General features: G+C 48.6%; 2 protein-coding genes across 2 annotated transcripts; one reads left to right on the top strand and one right to left on the bottom strand.

Annotated features, from left to right (window-relative positions):
• Nucleotides 1-903: 903 nt before the first annotated feature.
• GPR174 (G protein-coupled receptor 174) lies at nt 904-3,209 on the top strand. Its single transcript, XM_059482667.1, has one exon. The coding sequence runs from the start codon at nt 1,009-1,011 to the stop codon at nt 1,984-1,986; it is 978 nt and encodes a 325-aa protein (XP_059338650.1). The 5' UTR covers nt 904-1,008; the 3' UTR covers nt 1,987-3,209.
• Nucleotides 3,210-10,332: 7,123 nt separating this feature from the next.
• On the bottom strand, nt 10,333-20,032 carry ITM2A (integral membrane protein 2A). Its single transcript, XM_059482672.1, has 6 exons — nt 19,870-20,032; nt 16,227-16,358; nt 15,815-16,003; nt 14,673-14,783; nt 13,452-13,602; nt 10,333-11,409 (listed from the first exon to the last, which is right to left on the bottom strand). The coding sequence occupies exons 1-6, from the start codon at nt 19,951-19,953 to the stop codon at nt 11,321-11,323; spliced, it is 756 nt and encodes a 251-aa protein (XP_059338655.1). The 5' UTR covers nt 19,954-20,032; the 3' UTR covers nt 10,333-11,320.
• Nucleotides 20,033-20,717: the final 685 nt, after the last annotated feature.

The raw sequence follows: 20,717 nt of genomic DNA, 5'->3' as shown, positions 1-20,717 counted from the left end.
ACAGGAGGAGCAACACCCCCAGGTGTTGTAGCAGAAAATGAACACAATTCCTATTTATTCCTTGGTAGTTCTGCACCTCCACTGGGCAGGGCATGGTCCTTGCTGGGCAGCACAAGAGCTGATCACCACCAAAGCCACAGAGGTTTCTGCTGGAGAGGTGCTCCAGCTTTTTCCATAACTCTTGCTCTGTTCCTCCTGTCTCCCAACAATGCTCCAACTGTCGTAGAAATCTTTTATGAAAAATCCTTTCCTTAGGATTTTTCCTTGTGAGAAGCTGAGAGGCCTCAGGAACAAAATGTAAACAATGGTTATCTGCTGCTGTGGAATGCAACAGGTGGACCTGTGATTGGCCCATGTTGGATGTTTGTAATTAATGGCCAATCACAGTCAGCTGGTTTGGACAGAGAGTCTGAGACAGAGCCTTTGTTATCATTCTTTGCTATTGTATTCTTAGCTAGCCTTCTGATGAAATCCTTTCTTCTATTATTTTAGTATAGTTTTAATGTAATATATATCACAAAATAATAAATCAAGCCTTCTGAAACATGGAGTCAGATCCTCATCTCTTCCCTCATCCAAAAACCCCTGTGAACACCATCACACTCCAACTGCACCTTTCTTCTTCCAGCCGTGGGACCACATCAGCTGCTGAACGCCTGTGCTGAGAGGAGAGGCTGAAATGCCACCCAAAAGGTGACAGACACCCAGCTCTGGTGAGGGATTGTCCCCTGGGCACACAGCGATGCTTTTCCCAGCGTGGATCCCTCCTGCCCACCCGCAGGTGACCCCAGCGAGCTCTGACCGATGAGCAGGACACTGGAATTAACTCTGCCCGTGATGAGCCGATGAGCGGAGATTCCAGGGCTGGACTGTTCCCCTAACATTAATAAATAAATAAAAATATATTTATTTTTATATTTCCTTTGGATCCTGAGCCCCCCTGGCTGCAGCACAGGCGGGATGGACCCCTGAGGATGCCGGGGCTGAGCACGGAGCCGGAGCACAACCATGAACAGCAGCTCCAACTGCAGCGAGACAGACCTCAAGCCCTACTACGCCGTCACCTACACGGTGATCCTGATCCCCGGGCTCATCGGCAACACCCTGGCCCTGTGGGTCTTCTATGGCTACATGAAAGAGACTAAGAGGGCCGTGATATTCATGATCAATTTAGCCATTGCTGACTTGTCACAGGTGCTGTCCTTGCCCCTGAGGATTTTTTACTACCTGACGGGCACGTGGGAGTTCGGGGGGGGTCTCTGCATGCTCTGCTTCTACCTGAAGTACGTCAATATGTACGCCAGCATCTACTTCTTGGTGTGCATCAGCGTGAGGAGGTACCTGTTCCTCATGCACCCCTTCAAATTCAGTGACTGCAGGCGTGTCTGTGATGTCTACATCAGCATCGTGGGCTGGGTCGTGGTCTGTGTGGGCTGCCTGCCTTTCCCTCTCCTCAGGATGCAGCACCAGCAGGATAAAAACGCCTGTTTTGTGGATCTTCCCATCAAGAAACTCGACCTGCCCACCTCCGTCACGCTGATGACCATAGGGGAGTTGGTGGGGTTTGTCACCCCCCTGCTCATCATCCTGTACTGCTCCTGGAAGACAATCCTGTCACTAAAAGAGAGGCACTCTGCTTCCCGGGACCTGGGCGAGAAGAAGAAGGCTTTAAAGATGATCCTCACCTGCGCCCTGGTGTTCCTGATCTGCTTTGGACCTTACCACATCAGCTTCCCCCTGGATTTCTTTGTGAAAACGGGGCAGATCCAGGAGGGCTGCGTGCCCATCTCGGTGTTCCATGCCGTGGCTTTGTGCCTCGCCAGCCTCAACTCCTGTGTGGATCCCATCATCTACTACTTCACCACGGACGAGTTCAGGAGACGCCTCTCCAGGCAGGACCTGCAGGACAGCATCCATCTCCAGCACCTCAGCTACGGCAGGAGACACTCCAGGGATGTGCTTGGGGAGGACACCACGGAATACTGATCCCCAGCACTCCCAATGTTCATGACGTTTTGGCCTTTGCCGCAGTTTTTTTCCCTCAGGACACTGAGAACAACAACTGAAACTTCTGCTTTCGGTGAGAGTTGGAATAAACAAACAACTCCCACCCTCAAAAATACCCAAACCTGACCAAAAATGTGTTGATTTAATACTTCAGGTGCACATTTTCACTGAATAGAAATAGGAGCATTTCCATTCCTCAGCTGGGCAGCAGGAGGTCACGGACCCATGGGAGAGGTGACCCATGTCCCTCTGTCACCCATGGCATCACCCAGCCGCATCCTGGTCACCAAGAAACAGCAAAGATTCTGGGGTCTTGCTGTGCAGAAAGAATTTGATTCTAAATAGCACTGTATGCCACAATATTCTCTGTTTCTGAAGCACAAGACAATTCAGCAGAGACTGATTCTCCATGGAGTGCCCAGAGCCTGCTCCAGCCGTGCTGAGCATGGGGTGAGGAGCAGAAGATGGCCCCAAAGGATTTCCCATTTAAATAATTAATGAAGCCTCATTTGGGGGCATAGCAGATGCCATCACCCCAAATCACACAGGAAGTTCCACACACTATTTTTCTGCCATCAGTTCCCACTTCTGGGTGCAAAGACAAGGGTTAGAGCCAGGCCTTGGGTTTGAACCATGGAGTTGTGCTTGGAGGGTATTTATTCAAGCCAGGTGTCCATCAAGCCTTTCAGGTCCTCTTTTCACCAAAAATGGGGCAAATTATTTCCCTTTCACTGATAACTGACCCACAGCCATCACATCCACTCCCCACTAACAGCAGCAGGATTCCAACAGAGGATCCAAAGCTTTCCAAAGTTTGCTGTAATGGGAACTCCCTGGAATCAAAGTCGAAGGTGCCACGAGAGATTTTTAATCAGAGCTCAAAAGTGGACATTGTTTTAATATTTGCTTTAAATTCAAACCAAAGAGACTTCAGGCTTTATTTGAACCTTCTTGTAAAACGTTATTTTTCTATGACAGTATCATTTTTTATTTATGCAAATGTTGGTTTATAATTTATATAAGGGAAAGACACATTGTAGGAAAATGATGTGAAGCCCAGAAAGTGTCAGAACACAAGAAGTTTGTTTTCTTTTCAAAACCTTTTTCATACAATAAAAGAAAACTCCACCACCTCTTCCCTACAGGAATCTGAGCCAGTGCCTGATGGCTGAGCAAGCACTGATAATCCATGGAAACCACATTCACAGTGACAAAAAAATATTTATTTTTCTATTTCCTGTTGTATATAATAAAATAATAATTTCTAAAAATGTTTTTAAAATGTAATTCCTGGCTACTTCTCCCCCCTGCATCACCAATACACATGAACATGTGGCAGCACCTGGATTTGATGCCTCTTGAGCACCTGCAGAACATTTTAGATGCTTCTCTGAAATGATTTGACTCTTCTTGTTGCGCTGGGGAGGAAAGGCAAGGGCCAGGTTTCCCAGGATAATGGGAATTCCTCCAGCTGCAGGAATCCAGCCCATCCCTGTCCCTTCTGGCCACCATGGGAAGGGACCAGGGTGGCCCTGTCCAACCCCCCCCAGAGTCACTTTTAGCCCCTGAGGGGAAAAGGTTGTTACATAAAGTGCTGTCAGAAGTTCAGAAATCGTTCAGAGACAGAAACCTCAAGCAGCTGAAGTTTTCCACCCAGAAAATCCTGTGGGTGCAGCAGCACCTTCCCCCTGCCCTTATTCAAGTGAGTGTCAATGATCTCTTTTTACAGGAAGTGCAGTGGTCGGGGTTGGGGACACGAGATGAATTCAGGGGACACCTCCTGCCCTCCCCAGCCACCTCTGCTCCAGGTGGGGCCACACTGAGCTCCCACAGCCCCTGGGGATGCTGCCACCAACAGCTGCAGGATGAAGATGTTTCTTAGATAAGCAGCAGGTGGATTTTCATGCTGTGGGTACTTTTGCCATGCTCTGTATTTTTAGTGTCTCAGGATCCATGAGCTGGACTCAGTGATCCTTAGGAGTCCTTTCCAACTCAGAATATTCTAAAATAATCTGGATAATCTGCAGCGCTGGAATGGGAATCTGAATGGGAATGTAACTGAGAACAAAAATGCCCAAACTCCAAAATATCTCCTTTATTCTGCAGGAAGGGTTTCCTCTGTTGTTATCACTGAGCAGCAAAGCCCTGAGCTCTGCCCATGCCCTCACCAGGCTGGCTCTGGGCTGAAGGGCCAGGTGGCTTCTGGGCACAGAATCAGCTTTAATTCCTGCTGGGCCAAAGGAAAGCCATTGCGACACAGTGCAGCCCCAGGGTGCTTTGAGGGAGCTTGATCTGTTCAGAATGAGCATGAGGGCTTTGGGAGCCTTCCTCACACCTGGCACAGGGTGGCTGAGGGTGCAGGGTCAGGGGGAGCAGAGTTCTGGGTCTGCTCCAACCCTGCCCCATTTCCATCACCTCCCCGGGCTCCCTGCCCAGCAGCAGCTGCAAAACCTCTCATCCAAACCTCTCATCAAACCCTCTCATTGCCCCGGGCACTGTGAGAGGAGACCCAGCGGCTGCCCTGGGGCTTTTTCTGTGCATGCTGAGACTCAGAGCTGCCCTCGCACAGTCTCAGCTGGCACAGCCCCCCTTCCCTTCCCTTCCCTTCCCTTCCCTTCCCTTCCCTTCCCTTCCCTTCCCTTCCCTTCCCTTCCCTTCCCTTCCCTTCCCTTCCCTTCCCTTCCCTTCCCTTCCCTTCCCTTCCCTTCCCTTCCCTTCCCTTCCCTTCCCTTCCCTTCCCTTCCCTTCCCTTCCCTTCCCTTCCCTTCCCTTCCCTTCCCTTCCCTTCCCTTCCCTCTCCTCCTCCTCCTCTGCAGGATTTGTGCCGCAGCCTCGGGGCTGGTGACATCTCACAGAGCTCAGAGCCCTCAGCCACCTCCTGCCCTGTGTCCTCCAACATTTCCAGCGCCCTCCTCTTCCTCTGCCACCACCACGAGCCATCCATGGAATCCCAGAGATCTCCTTTTGCCATGGAAATGGCTGATTTACAGCTTCTCCTACCAAAGAGGAATTTTTGTCCTCTCACACATCTTTCCTTTACCAGCACTGTTTTATTTGCTGTTTTGTCACATGGTTGCTCAACATCCTGAGCACAGTCCCCATTTCTCTGTAACTCGTTAGATTTTCCTGCTGGGGTTAAGGCAGCTTTGACATATTTTACTGCACTTTTTACTTCCTTTTTCAGTTTGCTGTTAAAAATGAGCCTCTGCCCCAGCTCACAGGGTGTAAATGCACACACAGAGCACCCTGGCACTGCTGGACTCTGTTCCTCAGACCTCAATAATGAAAAACCACCTCCAGAGAGTGACCCAAATATGAGCCCACAATATCCAACACAAAAATAAAAAGCTAAAAATCTTGTCAGAGATGTTTTGATAAACATCATGACCAAAAATAAGCTGGATCCATCACAGCAGTGCCTGGTTCATGCTGCCAGTTAAGTCAGGGCAGAGGAGCTACAGTCTTTGGGGTGATAAACTCTGAGAATTTGATCGACACCATCTACACCATCTACCAAATATCTGATTTAGAAAAAAGGTTTGGTTATGTAAAACCATGAAAACAAAATAATAGAGAAAAATGTAGTAATGTCATTGCCTCAGAGGGCAGCTCCCATTTTTCTCAGACACAAATTTGGTTTTCCCTCAATCAAGGAGAAAAACAGGGCCTGAGAAATGCCCCAGCAGGCAGCAATGCAGGGCAGGCTGTGCTCAGCCACCTCCACCACAGCAAACCCTTGGAGATGGGGGGAAAGGAGGAGCTGGGGCTTTGGAGCATCCCCAGGGATGCAGCAGTGCCTGAGACCCCTGAGCAGCATCTGGGGCTTTGGAGCATCCCCAGGGATGCAGCAGTGCCTGAGACCCCTGAGCAGCACGGGAGCTGAGGGAAGGCACTCACAGAAGGATCTGATAAGCACAGAGCCCTTCCTGTGCCCCCGGGCTGCTCACGGGAGGGAGCAGCAGCAGCAGCCCTGCTCACCACGGAAGTGCCGTGTGTGAAAGTCTGATCCTCCCGCCTGTTTGGGGTTTTTTGGTCATGAGATGAGGAGGCAAAGCTGTAACTGCTTCCAGCTTCAGGCTGGGTGATGACACACACTGCTAAGGGAAGTGTGGTCTGAAGTGGGGCTTCTACATCACTCTTATTTTTTAAAAAAATTAAAGATTAATTAGTGTAAAGGGCTGAGAACATGAGATGACAGAAGCTACGACCACCAAGGGCAGAGAATCCAAAGGAGTGAATTTTTTATCACCAAGTGAGCGCTGAGATCATCACCCAAAGAACCAAAAAGCCTCCACAGCCCTTCCCTACCAAGGGATTTTGGGGTATCAGGTGGAAGGTGTGGGTTTGTCCATAGAACCATGGAATGGCTTGGGTGGGAAGGGACCTTAAAACTCATCCCATTCCACCCCTGCCATGGGCAGGGACACCTTCCCCTATCCCAGGCTGCTCCAAGCCCTGTCCAGCCTGGCCTTGGACACTTCCAGGGATCCAGGGGCAGCCACAGCTTCACTGTTCACCCTGTGCCAGGGCCTGCCCACCTCACCACCCTCAGAGGGAAGAATTCCTTCCCGATATCCCATCTAAACCTCCTCCATCCATGGATCCATTCCTGATGAATCCCACATGCTGACACTCTCATTCCAGAATAAAAGCACTGGGTTCCACACCAACAAGGAATTAGGTTTGTGGGAAGGAAGTTCCTTGTTCCAGAATCAGGTGTACACCCATGGATTTAACCCACAACAGCTCCAAACATCAACAAGCCCTAAAATGGAACAGCTCAGGAGAGCCCAAACATTTCTGCAAGACACAAACCACCATCCACAGCGAGAATGAATCTGCAGACAGGAAATTCACATCTGTTAAGGTGGAATTCAGGGCTGTCACAGCACAAAAAGAGAGAAAATACATTCAAGTAAACAGAATAGTTAAACTATAAGAAATAATTTCCTTGGGAGGTGGAGTGGGAGGTGGAGAGCCTCTAATTACTCTCAAGACAGGAAATACACCCATCCTATTGCCTAGGTAATATCACAAATATATACTCATAATGAAGAAATAATGTTAATGCAATAATGTTACTGTAATTATCCATATTGTAATTATTTTGGTGGCAGCCTGGAAGCTTCAATCAGTGCTGGCATTTGGGCTCTGTGCCACAGCTGGCAGCAGAGCCATCCCCCACCCGGCCTGGAATTAGGACAGGCAAAGCAGCTTTAATCCTTCCGAGCCTGACCTCGAGCTCAGCCCTGCCAGGGGGAGATTCAGCCACAAACTGGAGGTTTTGGGGGCTGCACCCCCTTTGTCTGGTCCTACACAGCTCTGCTGTGACCCCACCTGCAGTGCTGTGTCTCCAACATCAGAAAGACATGGAGCTGTTGGAGTGAGCCCAGAGGAGGCCAGGCTGTTAAGGGGCTGCAGCACCTCTCCACTGCAGACAGGCTGGGAGAGATGGGGATGCTCTGCCTGGAGAAGGTTCTGGAAGAGACCTTCCAGTGTCTGAAGGGACTGCAAGGAGGCCGGAGAGGGAATGTTCATCAGGAAGTGCAGTGACAGGACAAGGGGGATTGGGTTCACACTGAAAGATGGGAAATTTGGATATACAGAAGGAATTCTCCCCTGGCACAGGGTGCCCAGAGAAGCTCTGGCTGCTCCTGGATCCCTGGCAGTGCCCAAGGCCAGGCTGGATGGGGCTTGGAGCAGCCTGGGGTAGTGGAAGGAGTCCCTGCCCATGGCAGGGGATGGAATGGGATGAGTTTTAAGGTCCCTTCCAGTCCAAACATCCTGAGATTCTGGGACATGGGTTCTCTTCAGATCCCAGGTGCTCAGTGCTGAGATGTCAGCTCACTCCAGACTCTGCTGAGCACAGCTGGATTTTGGGGAGATTTCCAAGTCCTCAAGAGCCAGCCCAGAATTGCTGGAGTCCCATCAGGCAGTATCCCCCAGCCCTGCACAGACCTGGAGTGCTGCTGGAGTAGGAGATGACAGTTTCTCACAGCTGCTCTGCAGCAGGCCCTGCACTGAGCTCAGCTTATCATCAGAAAAGCCTGGTTTAGAGAAGCAGTTTATCAAGTCTGAGGTGCTAAAGCTCCTTTTCATACCAGCCTGAGGCCTCAGGGTGTCTTTCAAAGGTCTCCACACTACCCCTAATTTTTTTTTTCTGCAGATCTTCATCTCAAGATATTTATATATGCAAAGAAGTTCAATTTTTATAGATTTTTATGTAGAGTAAGCCTGGAGGAGAATGAAGTTCTAATTTAGACCATTGCATACTCTAGTGTGTCACCACAGCCACCCACACCTCAGTAGTCACACAGAGCAGCAGGTTCTGCAAAGGGCAGCAGCATCTCCTCTGAGAACCAAAATCAACTGTGCTCTTAATAATTGTTTCTCACATCTGATTTAAAAACCCCCAAATGAACTCACATGTAATGCTGGAAGAGGGAATATCCAAGTTCTGCATTGCCAGCTTCACATTGAAAAAGGTATTTAAAATTTACATCAAATTTTGAATCTATTTAGTCAGAAAATGAATCTGCCAGCTCCCCCAAGAAAGCTGCCCAAAGTCCCTGCAGAGATCTTGCTGATTGTCCTGTGCCCACAGGATGCTTTTGCAGTAAACACAGATGTAAATGAAGCTCTTACAGTAATGGAGTTTGCATTTGCATCCTGGCAGTGTCACCCCCTCAGTCCCCACACCCATGTCTGCAGTACAGTTCTGCTCAGATATTTAACAGGGCTTTACACAGGTTAGTTCTGGTATAAAAATGTTCCTTACTATAGATAAAAATGAAGCAAAGACACTGAGCACCAGCTGGATGAAGCTTTGATCAAACCAGTTTTAGGTTTTTTTTAGTGGAATAGCTGAAAACCTGTGTGTTGGGTGAATACACTGAGTTTTTACCAGTTACACACAGTTTACACCCAAGTGTTTGCTGCCTGTGCCATCTACTGGTGCAAAGGACTCCAACTCGTGCTCATTCCTGTTCCTTTAGCCCAGCTGAACGCAGGAGCTGCTCAAAGCCAACCACAGCATTAGAGGATCCCAGGAATACCTTCAAATTCCAGTATTTTGGCTTGGGCACCCAGCCCCAGCCTAAAACACTCAGGGATAGATCACAAGGCCAGCAGAGCACACGTGGGACCAAACCCAGCTCACCTCAGAGCAGGTGAGAACAATCTGTTCCTCCTGTCCCTGGCTGCCTGCCTGGAACATCCAATAACATCTTGAAGAACTGCCTTCACTTTGTTCCAAAGGTACAGAAAGTGTTCCAGCCCATGTGGAAGCAGCTCCAGCATTCCTGACTGGAAGTGCATCACTGCATGGACACACTGAGCTGGGGAAAGAGCAATTCCTGGGTTTTATTTTCCATAAAACCTCACTGCTACAAGCAGGTGCTTCTCACTCTCTACAGCCAACACAGCTTCAAGTCCTTCCACTGAAGGCTTTAAATGATCCCATCCTGGTTATCCCCCCAGCCAACCCAGAGGAGCAGGAAATCACTCCTTGTCCAAGGACACAAAACCTGGAGGAAAAGCTCCCCAGGGCAGCTGCTTGTCCCAGTCACACCTGTGAGTGAGGGGAGCCTGGCTCACAGTGACAGGAATTTGAGCTTTCTACAGCATTTCATTTCACTACATACTTCACTGAAATACTCTCCTACACATCTTATTTTAGAGCCAAAGCTCTGGTTTTGGGACACATCCTTGGGGGAAGAGCTGTGTTAGTTTCTGTGCTAAAATTCCTGTGTTCTCCTTTCTCCTGCAAGCAATGACAAAGCAGCAACTCCTACAGACACCTCTCCCTCCCCTGTTCTCTGTGCAGAAATCCTGGTTTCCTTCCAGCTGCACAATCCCAGGCACTTTCCAGGAAAGCCACAAGGGGTTCAGCAACACTTTAGCTCTGAGCCCCAGCACTTCCAGGGCAGGACTCTCCTGTCTGAGCTTCCAGCAAAGCTCAGGGTGAGAGCTGAGGGTTCATTAACCTCTGTACAGCCCCTCATTAACACCCAGGAACACTTGGGACAGGCAAACCTTCAATCACAGCCTCATCACCAGCAATATTCAAATGAATTGTAAATACACCCTGTCCTTGAACACCCCAGAGCTGCCCCTGGGGATCCTGTTTGGAGAGCTGGCTGTTCTTCCTTCTGTTCCTCGAGCTTGGCTGGCATCACAAAGCATTTCCACAGCAGCACAAGAGGAAATTCAGCTTCACAAGCTCAAAAAGAAATAAGAGGGGTAAGAGAAGAGCAATGCACACTGCCCCAGGCCCACAGCATCACCCCTCACCTCTGAGCCCCAAACACAACACAAACACCAGAGTTTTAGAGAAACATTTATTATAGGGTTGCAGAATTTATGCCAATATAAAGTCCCTTAATAAAACTCTCAAGTTTTTCAACTGCAGGACACTAACTCTTCATTCTTTTTAGACTGCAGCTTTCCAAAAAAAGGGAACAATGCTCTGACTGCAGCAGTAATGCTACTTGCTCATAAAAAGTTGATCTAAAAAGTTTTATATAAGCCCAAGTAGTTTAAGTTTACAACTACAGTCACGTTCACAAGTGAGCTATACCAGAACAGACCCTGGATAGGAAGTTACAGGATAAACCAAGTCATAACCAAAAATACTGACAAGCTTTAAGAGCAACTCTATCAGAATCTAACAACTAAATGCCACAAAACCAAACTAAGGGAGAAGAACTCAACAAAAGCTCAGGGAAGGTTCCAAATATACATACGAATTCAATACAGTAATTGCACAAAAAGAAACAGGGTAGTGTTAAAGGTTTCTGATCACTGAGCTTGGATTTTACATGCTGCACACATGGTCGTTAAAATAAACCTTTAATGAGCCAGATCAGGAAGGTTTTTGAGCCAGGATACGGAGTGCAGAGCTATTCTACAGAACTACACAAGATGTGCAAACCACAGATTATTAATATTAATCATTCTGTGAAAGTTAAGGTGAACATAACTGGTTCCAGCCAAGGAACTGGTTAACATTTTTATATATATATATTTTTCTGCCATTCCCAGATTACACTAAATCAAACACATTCAACAGATAAACTGATATTAGCCTTCTAAAAAAACCTTACTCAAATTTAAGTTTTACATAAGACAACTAAAAAGTTATACCAAGGATCAACAAAAGCTGAAATGGTGACTTTGTCTTCTGAAATACAAGCAATACACAGAAAATGCATAAGGCTTTTGATTATCACTGCACGGTTTAACTGCAGAAGTCGATGTCTAATGCTGACTTCTCCAAGAAGGTGTGACCTGGTCACCTGCCATCTGTCACCTTTCACTGCTGACAGATCTTTGTCTCAACCACGAAGGAGTTCTCGAAGTGTCTGATTGAGTGACAGTTCTCCGCTGCCCGTTTCTGCACACCTGGGGACGAGAGAGGACAAGAGGCTCAGTGAGGGAAGGGATCCCCAGCCCAGAGCAGGCACTGCCAGCCTCCCACCTGCAAGACACAACGACCATTCAGTGCACTGAGCTCCTCCAGCCAGCAATTCCACCAGAGCCTGCTCTGGGGCTGTTTTCCACCCCAAATCCCTCACCCAGTGTGCATTTGCAGAGCACTTTACCTTGGGAGGATTTACCTCACTCTGGTTCTTCCTAACACTATTAAAGTGATTTTCTCTATTTTGGGACCTGCCAGCACTGGGTCTGACCCAGGCAGTTTACCTGTATCAGCTGTGGCTCAGTAAGAGACAGGAATACATCAGTCTCACCATCAAAGAGCTGCTCTCCTCAACCCTTCTATTTGCAATAATTCAGAAGGATTTAGTTTGTTTAATAAGCACAGAATTGTTCAGATGAAGCAAGACAAGCACCAGGTCTTAACCCAACCCCAGCAGGGCACTGCTTTGGTTTACAAACACCTAAAATCCAGGCTGTCCTTCAATGCCAAGGCATCAGGATGCAGATGAAGTTTCCAGAGCCCACCCAACAGCCTGACCTGGGTTTCTCCCACACCTCTCCAAGTTACAACTCCAGGGAATTGACACAGCACCTGAGGTCAGTTTGATCTAAGAGAACACACAAACTCCACAAGAGCTGAGAGCCAAGGCAGCACTAGCTAAATGAGAATAAATGAAAAGACTTTTTCAGGGAAGTTCCAGGAGTTCATCCATTGCAGTCTCATTTCTGTGACACGGCTCGTACACTGTGTGCTAGAAATGAGATGGGGAAGGCAAGGCAAGACTTGTCCCTGAACAATTTTCTCCTCAGTTGGATCAGATTTCCCACCCTCTCCCCTCCACAGGCAAACAAGGAGAGTTACAGCACAGCAGCTGTACCAGGAAACGTTTTCCATTTACCAGAATCCTTTTGTACGCATTCTCTGCAGGAATCTTTTACTCTGCAGCAAAGATGTCAACAACATGTTAGAGCAGGATGATTTCAGGGAACATCATAAACACTCTTCACAGAGCTGTCTATAGACTCAGCAGCTGTCAGTTTAGTCTTGTTCCCAAAATCATTCTCACAACAGCAGTCACACGCCTCTGCCTCCCATGAGGGCAGGGTGTTTAGTGTTCCTTCATGTGCCCTGCACAGAACCCCTCTGCTGCTCCCTCAGAGGGAGCCTTGCTTCCATCCACAACAGGATGTTGTGTGCAGCAAGCAGCAGATGCAGTTCCCGATGCTGCAACTGGGCTGAGGAAACTCTTGCCTAAGAGCTTGGCAGCCAAACCAGAGCACAGAGTCCTGACAAACCAAACATTTGCATTCTGAAAGGCTCTAACTGACAAAGGGTTAGCTCACTGTGTTTGGTGGGAGCAGCAAATATGAAATGCTTTGAGCTACAGCGAAACAAAATTCATGATGGCAGATTTCTGCCCCCCAGGCCTTGTCCCAGCAGTCAGAGCAGACACTTCAGCTCAGTCCCTGGCAGGGGGTGGCAGGAGCACACAGGCAATAAAGAACCAGAGCCCAGCAGTTCCTCTGGAGTGTTCTTCCTCTTTCAGAGAGGAAGCCTGGGATGTCCGGAGTTCACTGTTCAATTTTTTTTTTTTTTTCAGAGCAAGTAAAGCAGAATAAAATGTTTTTATTTGGTGCTCCTGTAACCCAGTTTTAGATAGGACAAAGACAGAATAAGCTGTGCCTACAGAGACTCAAATTATCTGATGGATTATATGAATTTTAGGGTCAAACTAACCTATAACTTCAACCAAAAATTAGAACAGAAACAGACTTAAATTTGGTTTGGGCATGTAACCTGTAATTGTGTAACTGAAACTTTCTCAGCATGTTCAAATGACAGTTCACATTCAGACAGGAAGGGAAGGGAAATACCCAGCAGGGCCAGGAGTAGCCTCAGCTTCTGCTGAACACACAGATTCCCCAGATTAAAAACTCCCCAGGGTTAAGTATTTACCCCTTCCCTAGCTAAACAATACCTTTGCTTTTTCCTGAGGGGAACTTACCCACGGTTTGGTCTCTGCGCTGGAGCCTGAAGGTCTCTTTGCCCACACAGAGCTGGTAGATGAAGATGCCCAGGTCAGACACGTTATCGATCTCCTCGGTCACCACCATCTCCTCACGCACCAGGTACGTCTGCGGCAGGTAGGAGCCAGTCTGGAAGAGACAAAGCCTGAAGGTACAGACTGCTGCTACCAAGGACAAACCGCACATTTCACTCTCTGCTTTGGAAGGGATTCAAGCAGCAGAGTTTTAATACCAACATACACTGAGCTCAACCAGGGAAGTTACAAACTGACAGAGGCCATTTCCAACAGCTGCAGTCACATCCAAACAAAGCACAATTAACCTCAACTCTGCAAGCCTCATGAGAAGCAAATGTAAATAGAACCTGGTCAGGTTTATCTGTACACAAAGTTTGCAGCTAGAAGAGAAGCAAAATATTGTGAAAGACTCCAGGTTTGAGGCAACGTAATTCTGATATAAAAAATGCAAGGCAACCTACAAAAGGCTTCACCAGATGCTCCCAGCACTACTGAAACAGCTTCCTACCCCCAACTCCTAAAAACAGTGGCAGGGACATACACTTAAAACTCATCTTCATGGAGCTATAAAAAATAATGCAATAAGCAAAACTAGACCAGTGGCCTCTAGAACCAGGTGTAAGAGAGCCAATAATTTTTTTTTAAAGTCCATTTGATGCATGATAGCCAAGTATTGCATTTAACTGGGAAGCAGCAGCCAGCTCTATCAACTTGACCCATAAATCATCTTGGAAAAACACCAGTTTTAGTCACTGAAGAGTCAAATGCTTGTGGTGATCTCATAACTGCAGTGCCAATAACTGGGGAACAAGTTCACATTGTTCTTTTCAGCAAAACCCTCACGGGGCGAGTGAGCTTGCCCAGAGTAACTCTCAGGTTTAGGCTTTCAATCATACTTGGAGCTTTATCAAATTCCTTTCTAACAGCTAAATTTAACCTTATCTGCTGGTTGCTTTCAGCTCTCATAAAGCCAGGTATTAATAAGAGCATTAGGCATGAATCTACTCAACATAATATACACTGACAGCTGGCCTTAACTTCAGTGCAGTGACTGAGCCGGGGGATTATGGACTTTGATGGAGGGAGGACTGTTCTAGCAAGGGCCTGGAGTTCAGGAGCAGCACCCAGCACTCTCAGAAAGGCAGGCTGTCAGCAGAACCCAGCAGCAAAGCTCCCACATACCGCCAGCTTGGCAAAGAGATCCATCAGATTCCTTGGAGGCATGACTATGGAAGTGTTCAGCGGGATCACGTAGCAGTTCCCCAGCTGCAGGTCCAGATACGCTGTCAAAAGCTGTTTTAAAAACAAGTTTTTAATTAGTCAGGGGGCCTTTGATTAGGACAACACAATTCTACCAGGAGCAAGGCAACCTAAAAAGGCTGGAGATCACTCACAGCTACTACAAAAGTGATGCATTCAGGAAGTGCCCAGTGTAAGAACTGAACTGCTACCACTTTGGCAGACCAGCAATAGTTTAAAAAACTTTCCTAGATAAGAGAAAGCTGAGTATAAAAGCAGCTTCTGCCATAATTGTAAAGGAGTACAGTTTGTACTAACACAGAGGAAGTATTTGGGAGTATGATCTCATAACTGAAAAGGTCTAATTAAGCACAGTGCAAACAAAAGGTATCCAGCTGCTGATAAACAATGATTCCCTTTAAATAGTTCTTCAGGAAAAGTCTAAGTCCCTACAAAAATCTCATCAGCATTGCCACTGAGCACAAGAACTGTAGCAACTAGAATTATCTGTTTATTCTATCTGCATTGCCAAGGCTGGATTTACAACCAACCTCCGAGAGCTTTTACAGCTGACTGAGGATAATGTTAACACTGTCAACACAGCTTTGATAGAAAAGCCAAATTAAAGCCACCCTCTCCTCTTTGCTTTAAAGGAACTCCATGCAACTACCACAGCACTGTCAGGTTACAGGTTTCAGCTACTTGAAGTGATTTTTCAATGCCCTTCTCTAAGACTGGCACCTGTTGGCAATTCCACATTTTGCTGTGATGTTCTACTGAGTCCTTAGTCCCTTAACTCACATTTATGATGTTCTCCATTTACATGGGATTCTTTATCCAACAGCAAGTGGCGCTTTCAGATATCCCATGGGCAACAACAGAGATGCATTTTCTGGGAAACAACTCAGAGCTCCTACCCACCGTGCCTGCACCACCCGTGCAGAGTTAATCCCTCTGTTGCAGAGGTCACAGGGTGACAGCTCTGCCACGCTTAAACCCAAGGAGCAGCCTGTGCTGCCGCGAGCTCTGCAGCCCCGAGCCGATCCCCGAGCCGATCCCGGAGCCGCGGGTGCCCCCGCACTGACCCTGTCGAAGTCGTGCACGATGGCGGCCGGGTCGCTGTCGGAGAACTTGGGCACGGGCACGTCGATGATGGCGATGTTGTCGTCCTCGCGGATGTCGGCCTCCTCGGCGATGGGCAGGAAGTACGGCTCCACCGCGCGCTCCCGCGCCTCGTTCTCAAAGTAGCACATCTCCCCACGGTACACCTTGTGCTGGGACACGAGCAAGGGCAGGGAATCACACAGCAGCTTCAGCACCACACAGCCAACATTAACCTTTCTGCTGAGACTGAGCACGGCTCTGGCACACTCAAAGGACACACACTCGGCGTGTCCTCATCCTCTTTCTTTCCCCCTCATCTTTCCAGTCTAGTGAAAATCCATTTATACTTTTTTTAACCAATGCTGTTTAAATCAAAAGGAACTCTCAGATTACCTTTGGCATGAAGTACTTGTAGATGCAGGCTCCACCCACAACAACCCCTGCCAAGATGAAGGCCAAGCCCAGCAGAGTCAAGAGACATCTTCCAGATGAGTTTTCACCCCTGTGTGTGGCAACTTCTGGGTCCTTTAAATAAAGAAGGGGAGAACTGAGAAAGGGCAGCTGCTCTGAATTTAAAGAAAGTTCTTATCAACTGTTTCACTTTGATCCACCGTCTCCTGTTTCTTCTAGGTGTGGGAATTACAGGTCAGCATCATAAAATAAAACACTCACATGAAACATAAAGACCAGTTTTCAAACAGCACCAAGAGTATTTTCTGAGTTAGAGGATGTTTTCTAGACAAACCTTTGTCCAGAAACTATTTGAGATGCACAAAACTTAAATAACTGTAACAAAAGATGCTGTGCTGCAGCCACACTGTAGTACAAAGAGCAGGATTTGTACATCAAGGTCATTAAAGGCACACAGTGTCTTCAGGCCTCTTCCCCTCCTCCTCTCGCTGTCACGTGCATTAACATCACTTTTCCTCCCAAAGCTGGATTAGCAGAAGAAGCCAAGATGCAACTTTGTCTCTTGGCTGGGGAACAGACAACTGACACGAGTCACCAGCTTTTGGAACTTTTAATATGCACAAGCCAAGTCCATTATGAAGGAAAACGACTCGTCAGCTTAAACACAGCTTCCAGTTATGCCAAATAAAAACAAGTCCCTGTGGCACATCCTACCTTGCAGCCTCAAAATAACTTTTCTCCTACCCAAATCTCAGGAAGTTTTGTTTCTAACAGCCTGGAACTTCTCTCTTTAGCTCAGCAGCTTGTTTTCCCCCACCCAATGTTCTCTCAAACAAAAGACGACTGCACCCATAGGAAACTACTCTCCCGGTGGTGGGAAGTTGTGCAATCCTCACTGCAAAGGCAGAGGTGGTGTCTGAAAGGAAAATTTAACCTTCCAGAGTTCCTGCAGCACCTTCCCAGACTTCCAGCTGCAAGCCAAGTGAAGAGAACAGCAGAAGTGCTGTCAAATAGCAAACAATCAGAAGAGACATTCCCTCCTGGAATCACACACTGGGCTTGAGTCTTTAAAAGGAAAAAACAAAACACAAAAATAACCACCAAACCCAAAATGTTTAGATAACCCCTATATTTGGTCAAGAATGTCCCTTTAATGATTCCTGACTCCAGGATTTAATAGCTTGCTTTCAAAATCTGCTCTTTGTCCCAGCCAGGAAGGAAGAAAATCGGATTTCACAGTAAAAGATCTTTTCCTTTGAGGTGTTCCCAGAATCAGTGGCTGGGCTGGGCACAGCAGCTTCCATGGCCTTTCTTTATTTGGGTCCTGCAGAACACAACACATTTAGTGACCTGTGTTCCCAACAAGCGCCAGCATTATCACCAGGGCTGCAATATTCCCAAGCTCAGCAAGATGCAGCAGCATAAAAGTCAAAGCCATCAGTTATGCAAGTGCTGAAACAAACCCCAAGCTGTTTTGTGAAAGTCAATACTCCCACATTCCGCTCGCGCATCCTCCAAACACAAAAATGTTGGTTCAGCAGGACACAAGCTGCTACAATTGGCATGTGAAGCATTTGTTAAAAAAGAAACCAACTACAAAAACCAAAGCCAAACCCTGGTTTCAAGTCAGAGTGATGCCACATTGCTGTGGCACTGTGTGAAAATCCCTTTTCAGGGTTAAGCAGCTGTAAGATGGAGATTAATTCTGTTCTCCCACCCTCACCTCCACCTTGGAGCACCTTACTCATCCAGCCTGTCCCTACTTGAACACACCAGTCTGTACCAGTTCTGGCACTGCAGCCATCCCAGCGCAGGGCTGATGTCGACATCTAATTAGCTACACTTGCACTACACCTATTTCAAACAAAGCAAAGGCACTTGAGAATATTAAGCAGCAATGTGGGCAGCTGAACCTGAGAGGGAAGAGTTGTCAGAGCTGCTAAGAGAACACAATAGCAAGATTTTGCTCGAGCAGGTTACAAAACCTCTGCACAAAAGTAACAGGTAAAAGTCGTCAAAAACCTACAAAGAAAATGCAGCTCTAAGCTGGAACAAGCAAAGCAAACGAGGGATAAGAGACAAGGAGAAAAAACACTTGTCTTAACCCTGCTGATAGCTCCGAAGAACCTGCAGGGAAAATATCCTGCAAGCTCAAGGGTTTGCTGCAGATACTCCAGGGGACTTTTATTGTGCTGCTTCAGCCAACATTAACCTTTAAGCTTGTTTGCTCTGCACAAATATTCCAGCTAAAGAAGACATTAACAACCACTCCAACAAGTTTGTCTTGGAGTAAAATTATGAACTTGATGTTTATATGCAACTCCAAGCCCTGAAGTCAGAGTGAAGAATTGTTAAAATCCCACGTATGTGTGTGCACACACAGAGAATATTCCAAATTGAGAGGAGCAGCTCTCATGAGAACACAAAAAAGGGGTGTGCTTATTAGAACTATTCCAGTCAGAACTTTCACAGTACAGGGCTAGTAAATATATGTATAACCAGTTGCCTCAGGAATAGCTGAGGAGTTTGTCCTCAAGAAACTGGCCAGGCTAATGACATCTCCAAATTTTAAATCTTTTATCTACCTTGTTTTCCCACTTTCTCTCCTTTTGATCCTATAATTGAATGCTACTGTATTAAATGTGCACGCATCAAACTGACAGCTCAGACGAGTGCACTGAGCAAGAAAATCACTCTGCATCCCTTCCCCTTCCAAAGGAAGGCTATTTCAGGTGAGCCTGTGTAGGCTGGTAGGGAAGCTGCTTTCCTGATTACAGCTTAGAAGGGAAGAAAAATAAAAGAAAAAACAGAACTACAGTCCAACTCCACAAGTTTTGCTGTTTCTAAAATTTTCTTACTCTCCTATTACAAATAAACTCAGCCCATGCCATTTGCCCCGTCTAGAGCCACTGATGTATTTACCTACAGGCTGAGCTTCTCCATCTGCCTAAAACGCAGGACACCTTCAAAACAAATTTCCCACAAATTGGGAAAGTTCCACTCGAGCCAGCAACGCGCAGCTCGCTGGGAAGGAAAAGCCAACCACAGGGTGCTCGCCTGGGTTTCTATTTAAAACCCTTTATGGCAGGTTTCTTAATTTAAGCGCGACACCGACGCCTCACCGCAGCTGCCGGGAGGCTCCGAGCGCCGCCAGGAGCGGAGGACGAGCCTCAGCCCGCTTTGTTTGCCTGGGAGGCGCCGGCCCAGCGAGCGCTGCCCGCGCCGGGGGGGCTCTGCCTGCGCTTCCCCGGCCGGCCCAGGGCCGAGCTGGGAGCTTTAAAGCGCCGTCAGGAAACGCGGCGCTGGCACGGGCCCAGCTCGACATAAACACCCGGTGCCGGCGCTGGCCCGGGGGTGTCACGGGACATCGCACCGCGACAGGGCTGCGGAGCGGGACGGCACCGCGGCACCAGGGCCCCGCGGCCGCTCAAGGCTCAGGGGAGTCGGTCCCTCAGCCGCGGGCAGAGCGCGGCGGGGCGGCCGCCACACGAGCGAGAGCCCCGCGGCCGCCGCCGTCTCCCCCGGACGCGAGAAAATGGCGGCGGCTCCGTCTGCTCGCGCCCCCCCTCACACCGCCCCGCTCCTCCCGCCGCCGCCGCTGGCCGGGACACCCCTGTGCCTGCACCTTGTCGGCCACAAGCGCCTCGGCCGCCTCCTTTTTGGGCTCATCCTTGAGAGCGAAGGGCGAGTTGAAGGCGATCTTCACCATGGCGCCAGCGCTGCTGCCGCGTCCCGGAGCGGCAGCGGGGACGGCGCGGAGGGTGGGGCGGGGTCTGCGGTGGCCACGCCCCCAGCCCCGCCCACGGGCACCGCCGGGAGCGCCCCCTGCCGGCCGCGCCCTCGCAAGGCTCCGTTCCCCCGCAGCTCCCCTCAGGCGTCGGGAGCGGGTTCCGACATGGAGAGTCGGGATTAGGGAGGCTGGGAAAGGCTTCCGAAACCATGAAGTCCAGCCTGTGACCGATCCCCACCTTGTCCCCAGCCCAGAGCACTGAGTGCCACTTCCAGTCCTCCCTTGGGCCCCCCAGGGATAGGGAATCCATCACCTCCCTGGGCAGCCCCTTCCAAGGTACTTCCCATGGAGAAATTCCTGCTGCTGTCCAACCTGAATCTCCCTTGACCCAGCCTGAGACCATTTCCTCTCCTGTCCCTGTTCCCTGGGAGCACAGCCCGACCCCCTGGCTGTCCCCTCCTGTCAGAGAGTTGTGCAGAGCCACAAGGTTCCCCTGAGCCTCCTTTTCTCCAGGCTGAGCGCCCTCAGCCACTCCTGGGGCTCCCTGGGCACCTGTCCCAGTGCTCTGCCCCCGCCATGGAAAGGATTTCTTCTTCACGTTGAGGTGGAACTTGTGGTTTAGTAAATGGCTGCTGCTCCTTGTCCTGTCACTGGCACCACTGAGCAGAGCCTGGCAGCATCCCCTGGCACCCCTCAGAGATATTGGTGTGGATTGATGAGATCCCTTGCAGCCTTCCCTTCTC

Source organism: Ammospiza nelsoni, chromosome 15 (assembly GCF_027579445.1).
Source record: "Ammospiza nelsoni isolate bAmmNel1 chromosome 15, bAmmNel1.pri, whole genome shotgun sequence".
In the NCBI taxonomy this organism is placed as follows: Eukaryota; Metazoa; Chordata; class Aves; order Passeriformes; family Passerellidae; genus Ammospiza; species Ammospiza nelsoni.
This window is presented reverse-complemented; position numbering and strand designations above follow the sequence as displayed.

What these genes read in the sequence shown, in the direction of transcription:
- GPR174 (XM_059482667.1), top strand. Translation starts at nt 1,009, where the DNA reads ATGAACAGCAGCTCCAACTGCAGCGAGACAGACCTCAAGCCCTACTAC.
- ITM2A (XM_059482672.1), bottom strand. Translation starts at nt 19,953, where the DNA reads ATGGTGAAGATCGCCTTCAACTCGCCCTTCGCTCTCAAGGATGAGCCC. An exon ending in AGGCGCTTGTGGCCGACAAG is followed by an intron (nt 16,359 to 19,869) that starts GTGCAGGCACAG and finishes CTTTATTTAAAG; the next exon opens with GACCCAGAAGTTGCCACACA. An exon ending in ACAAGTACTTCATGCCAAAG is followed by an intron (nt 16,004 to 16,226) that starts GTAATCTGAGAG and finishes CTCGTGTCCCAG; the next exon opens with CACAAGGTGTACCGTGGGGA.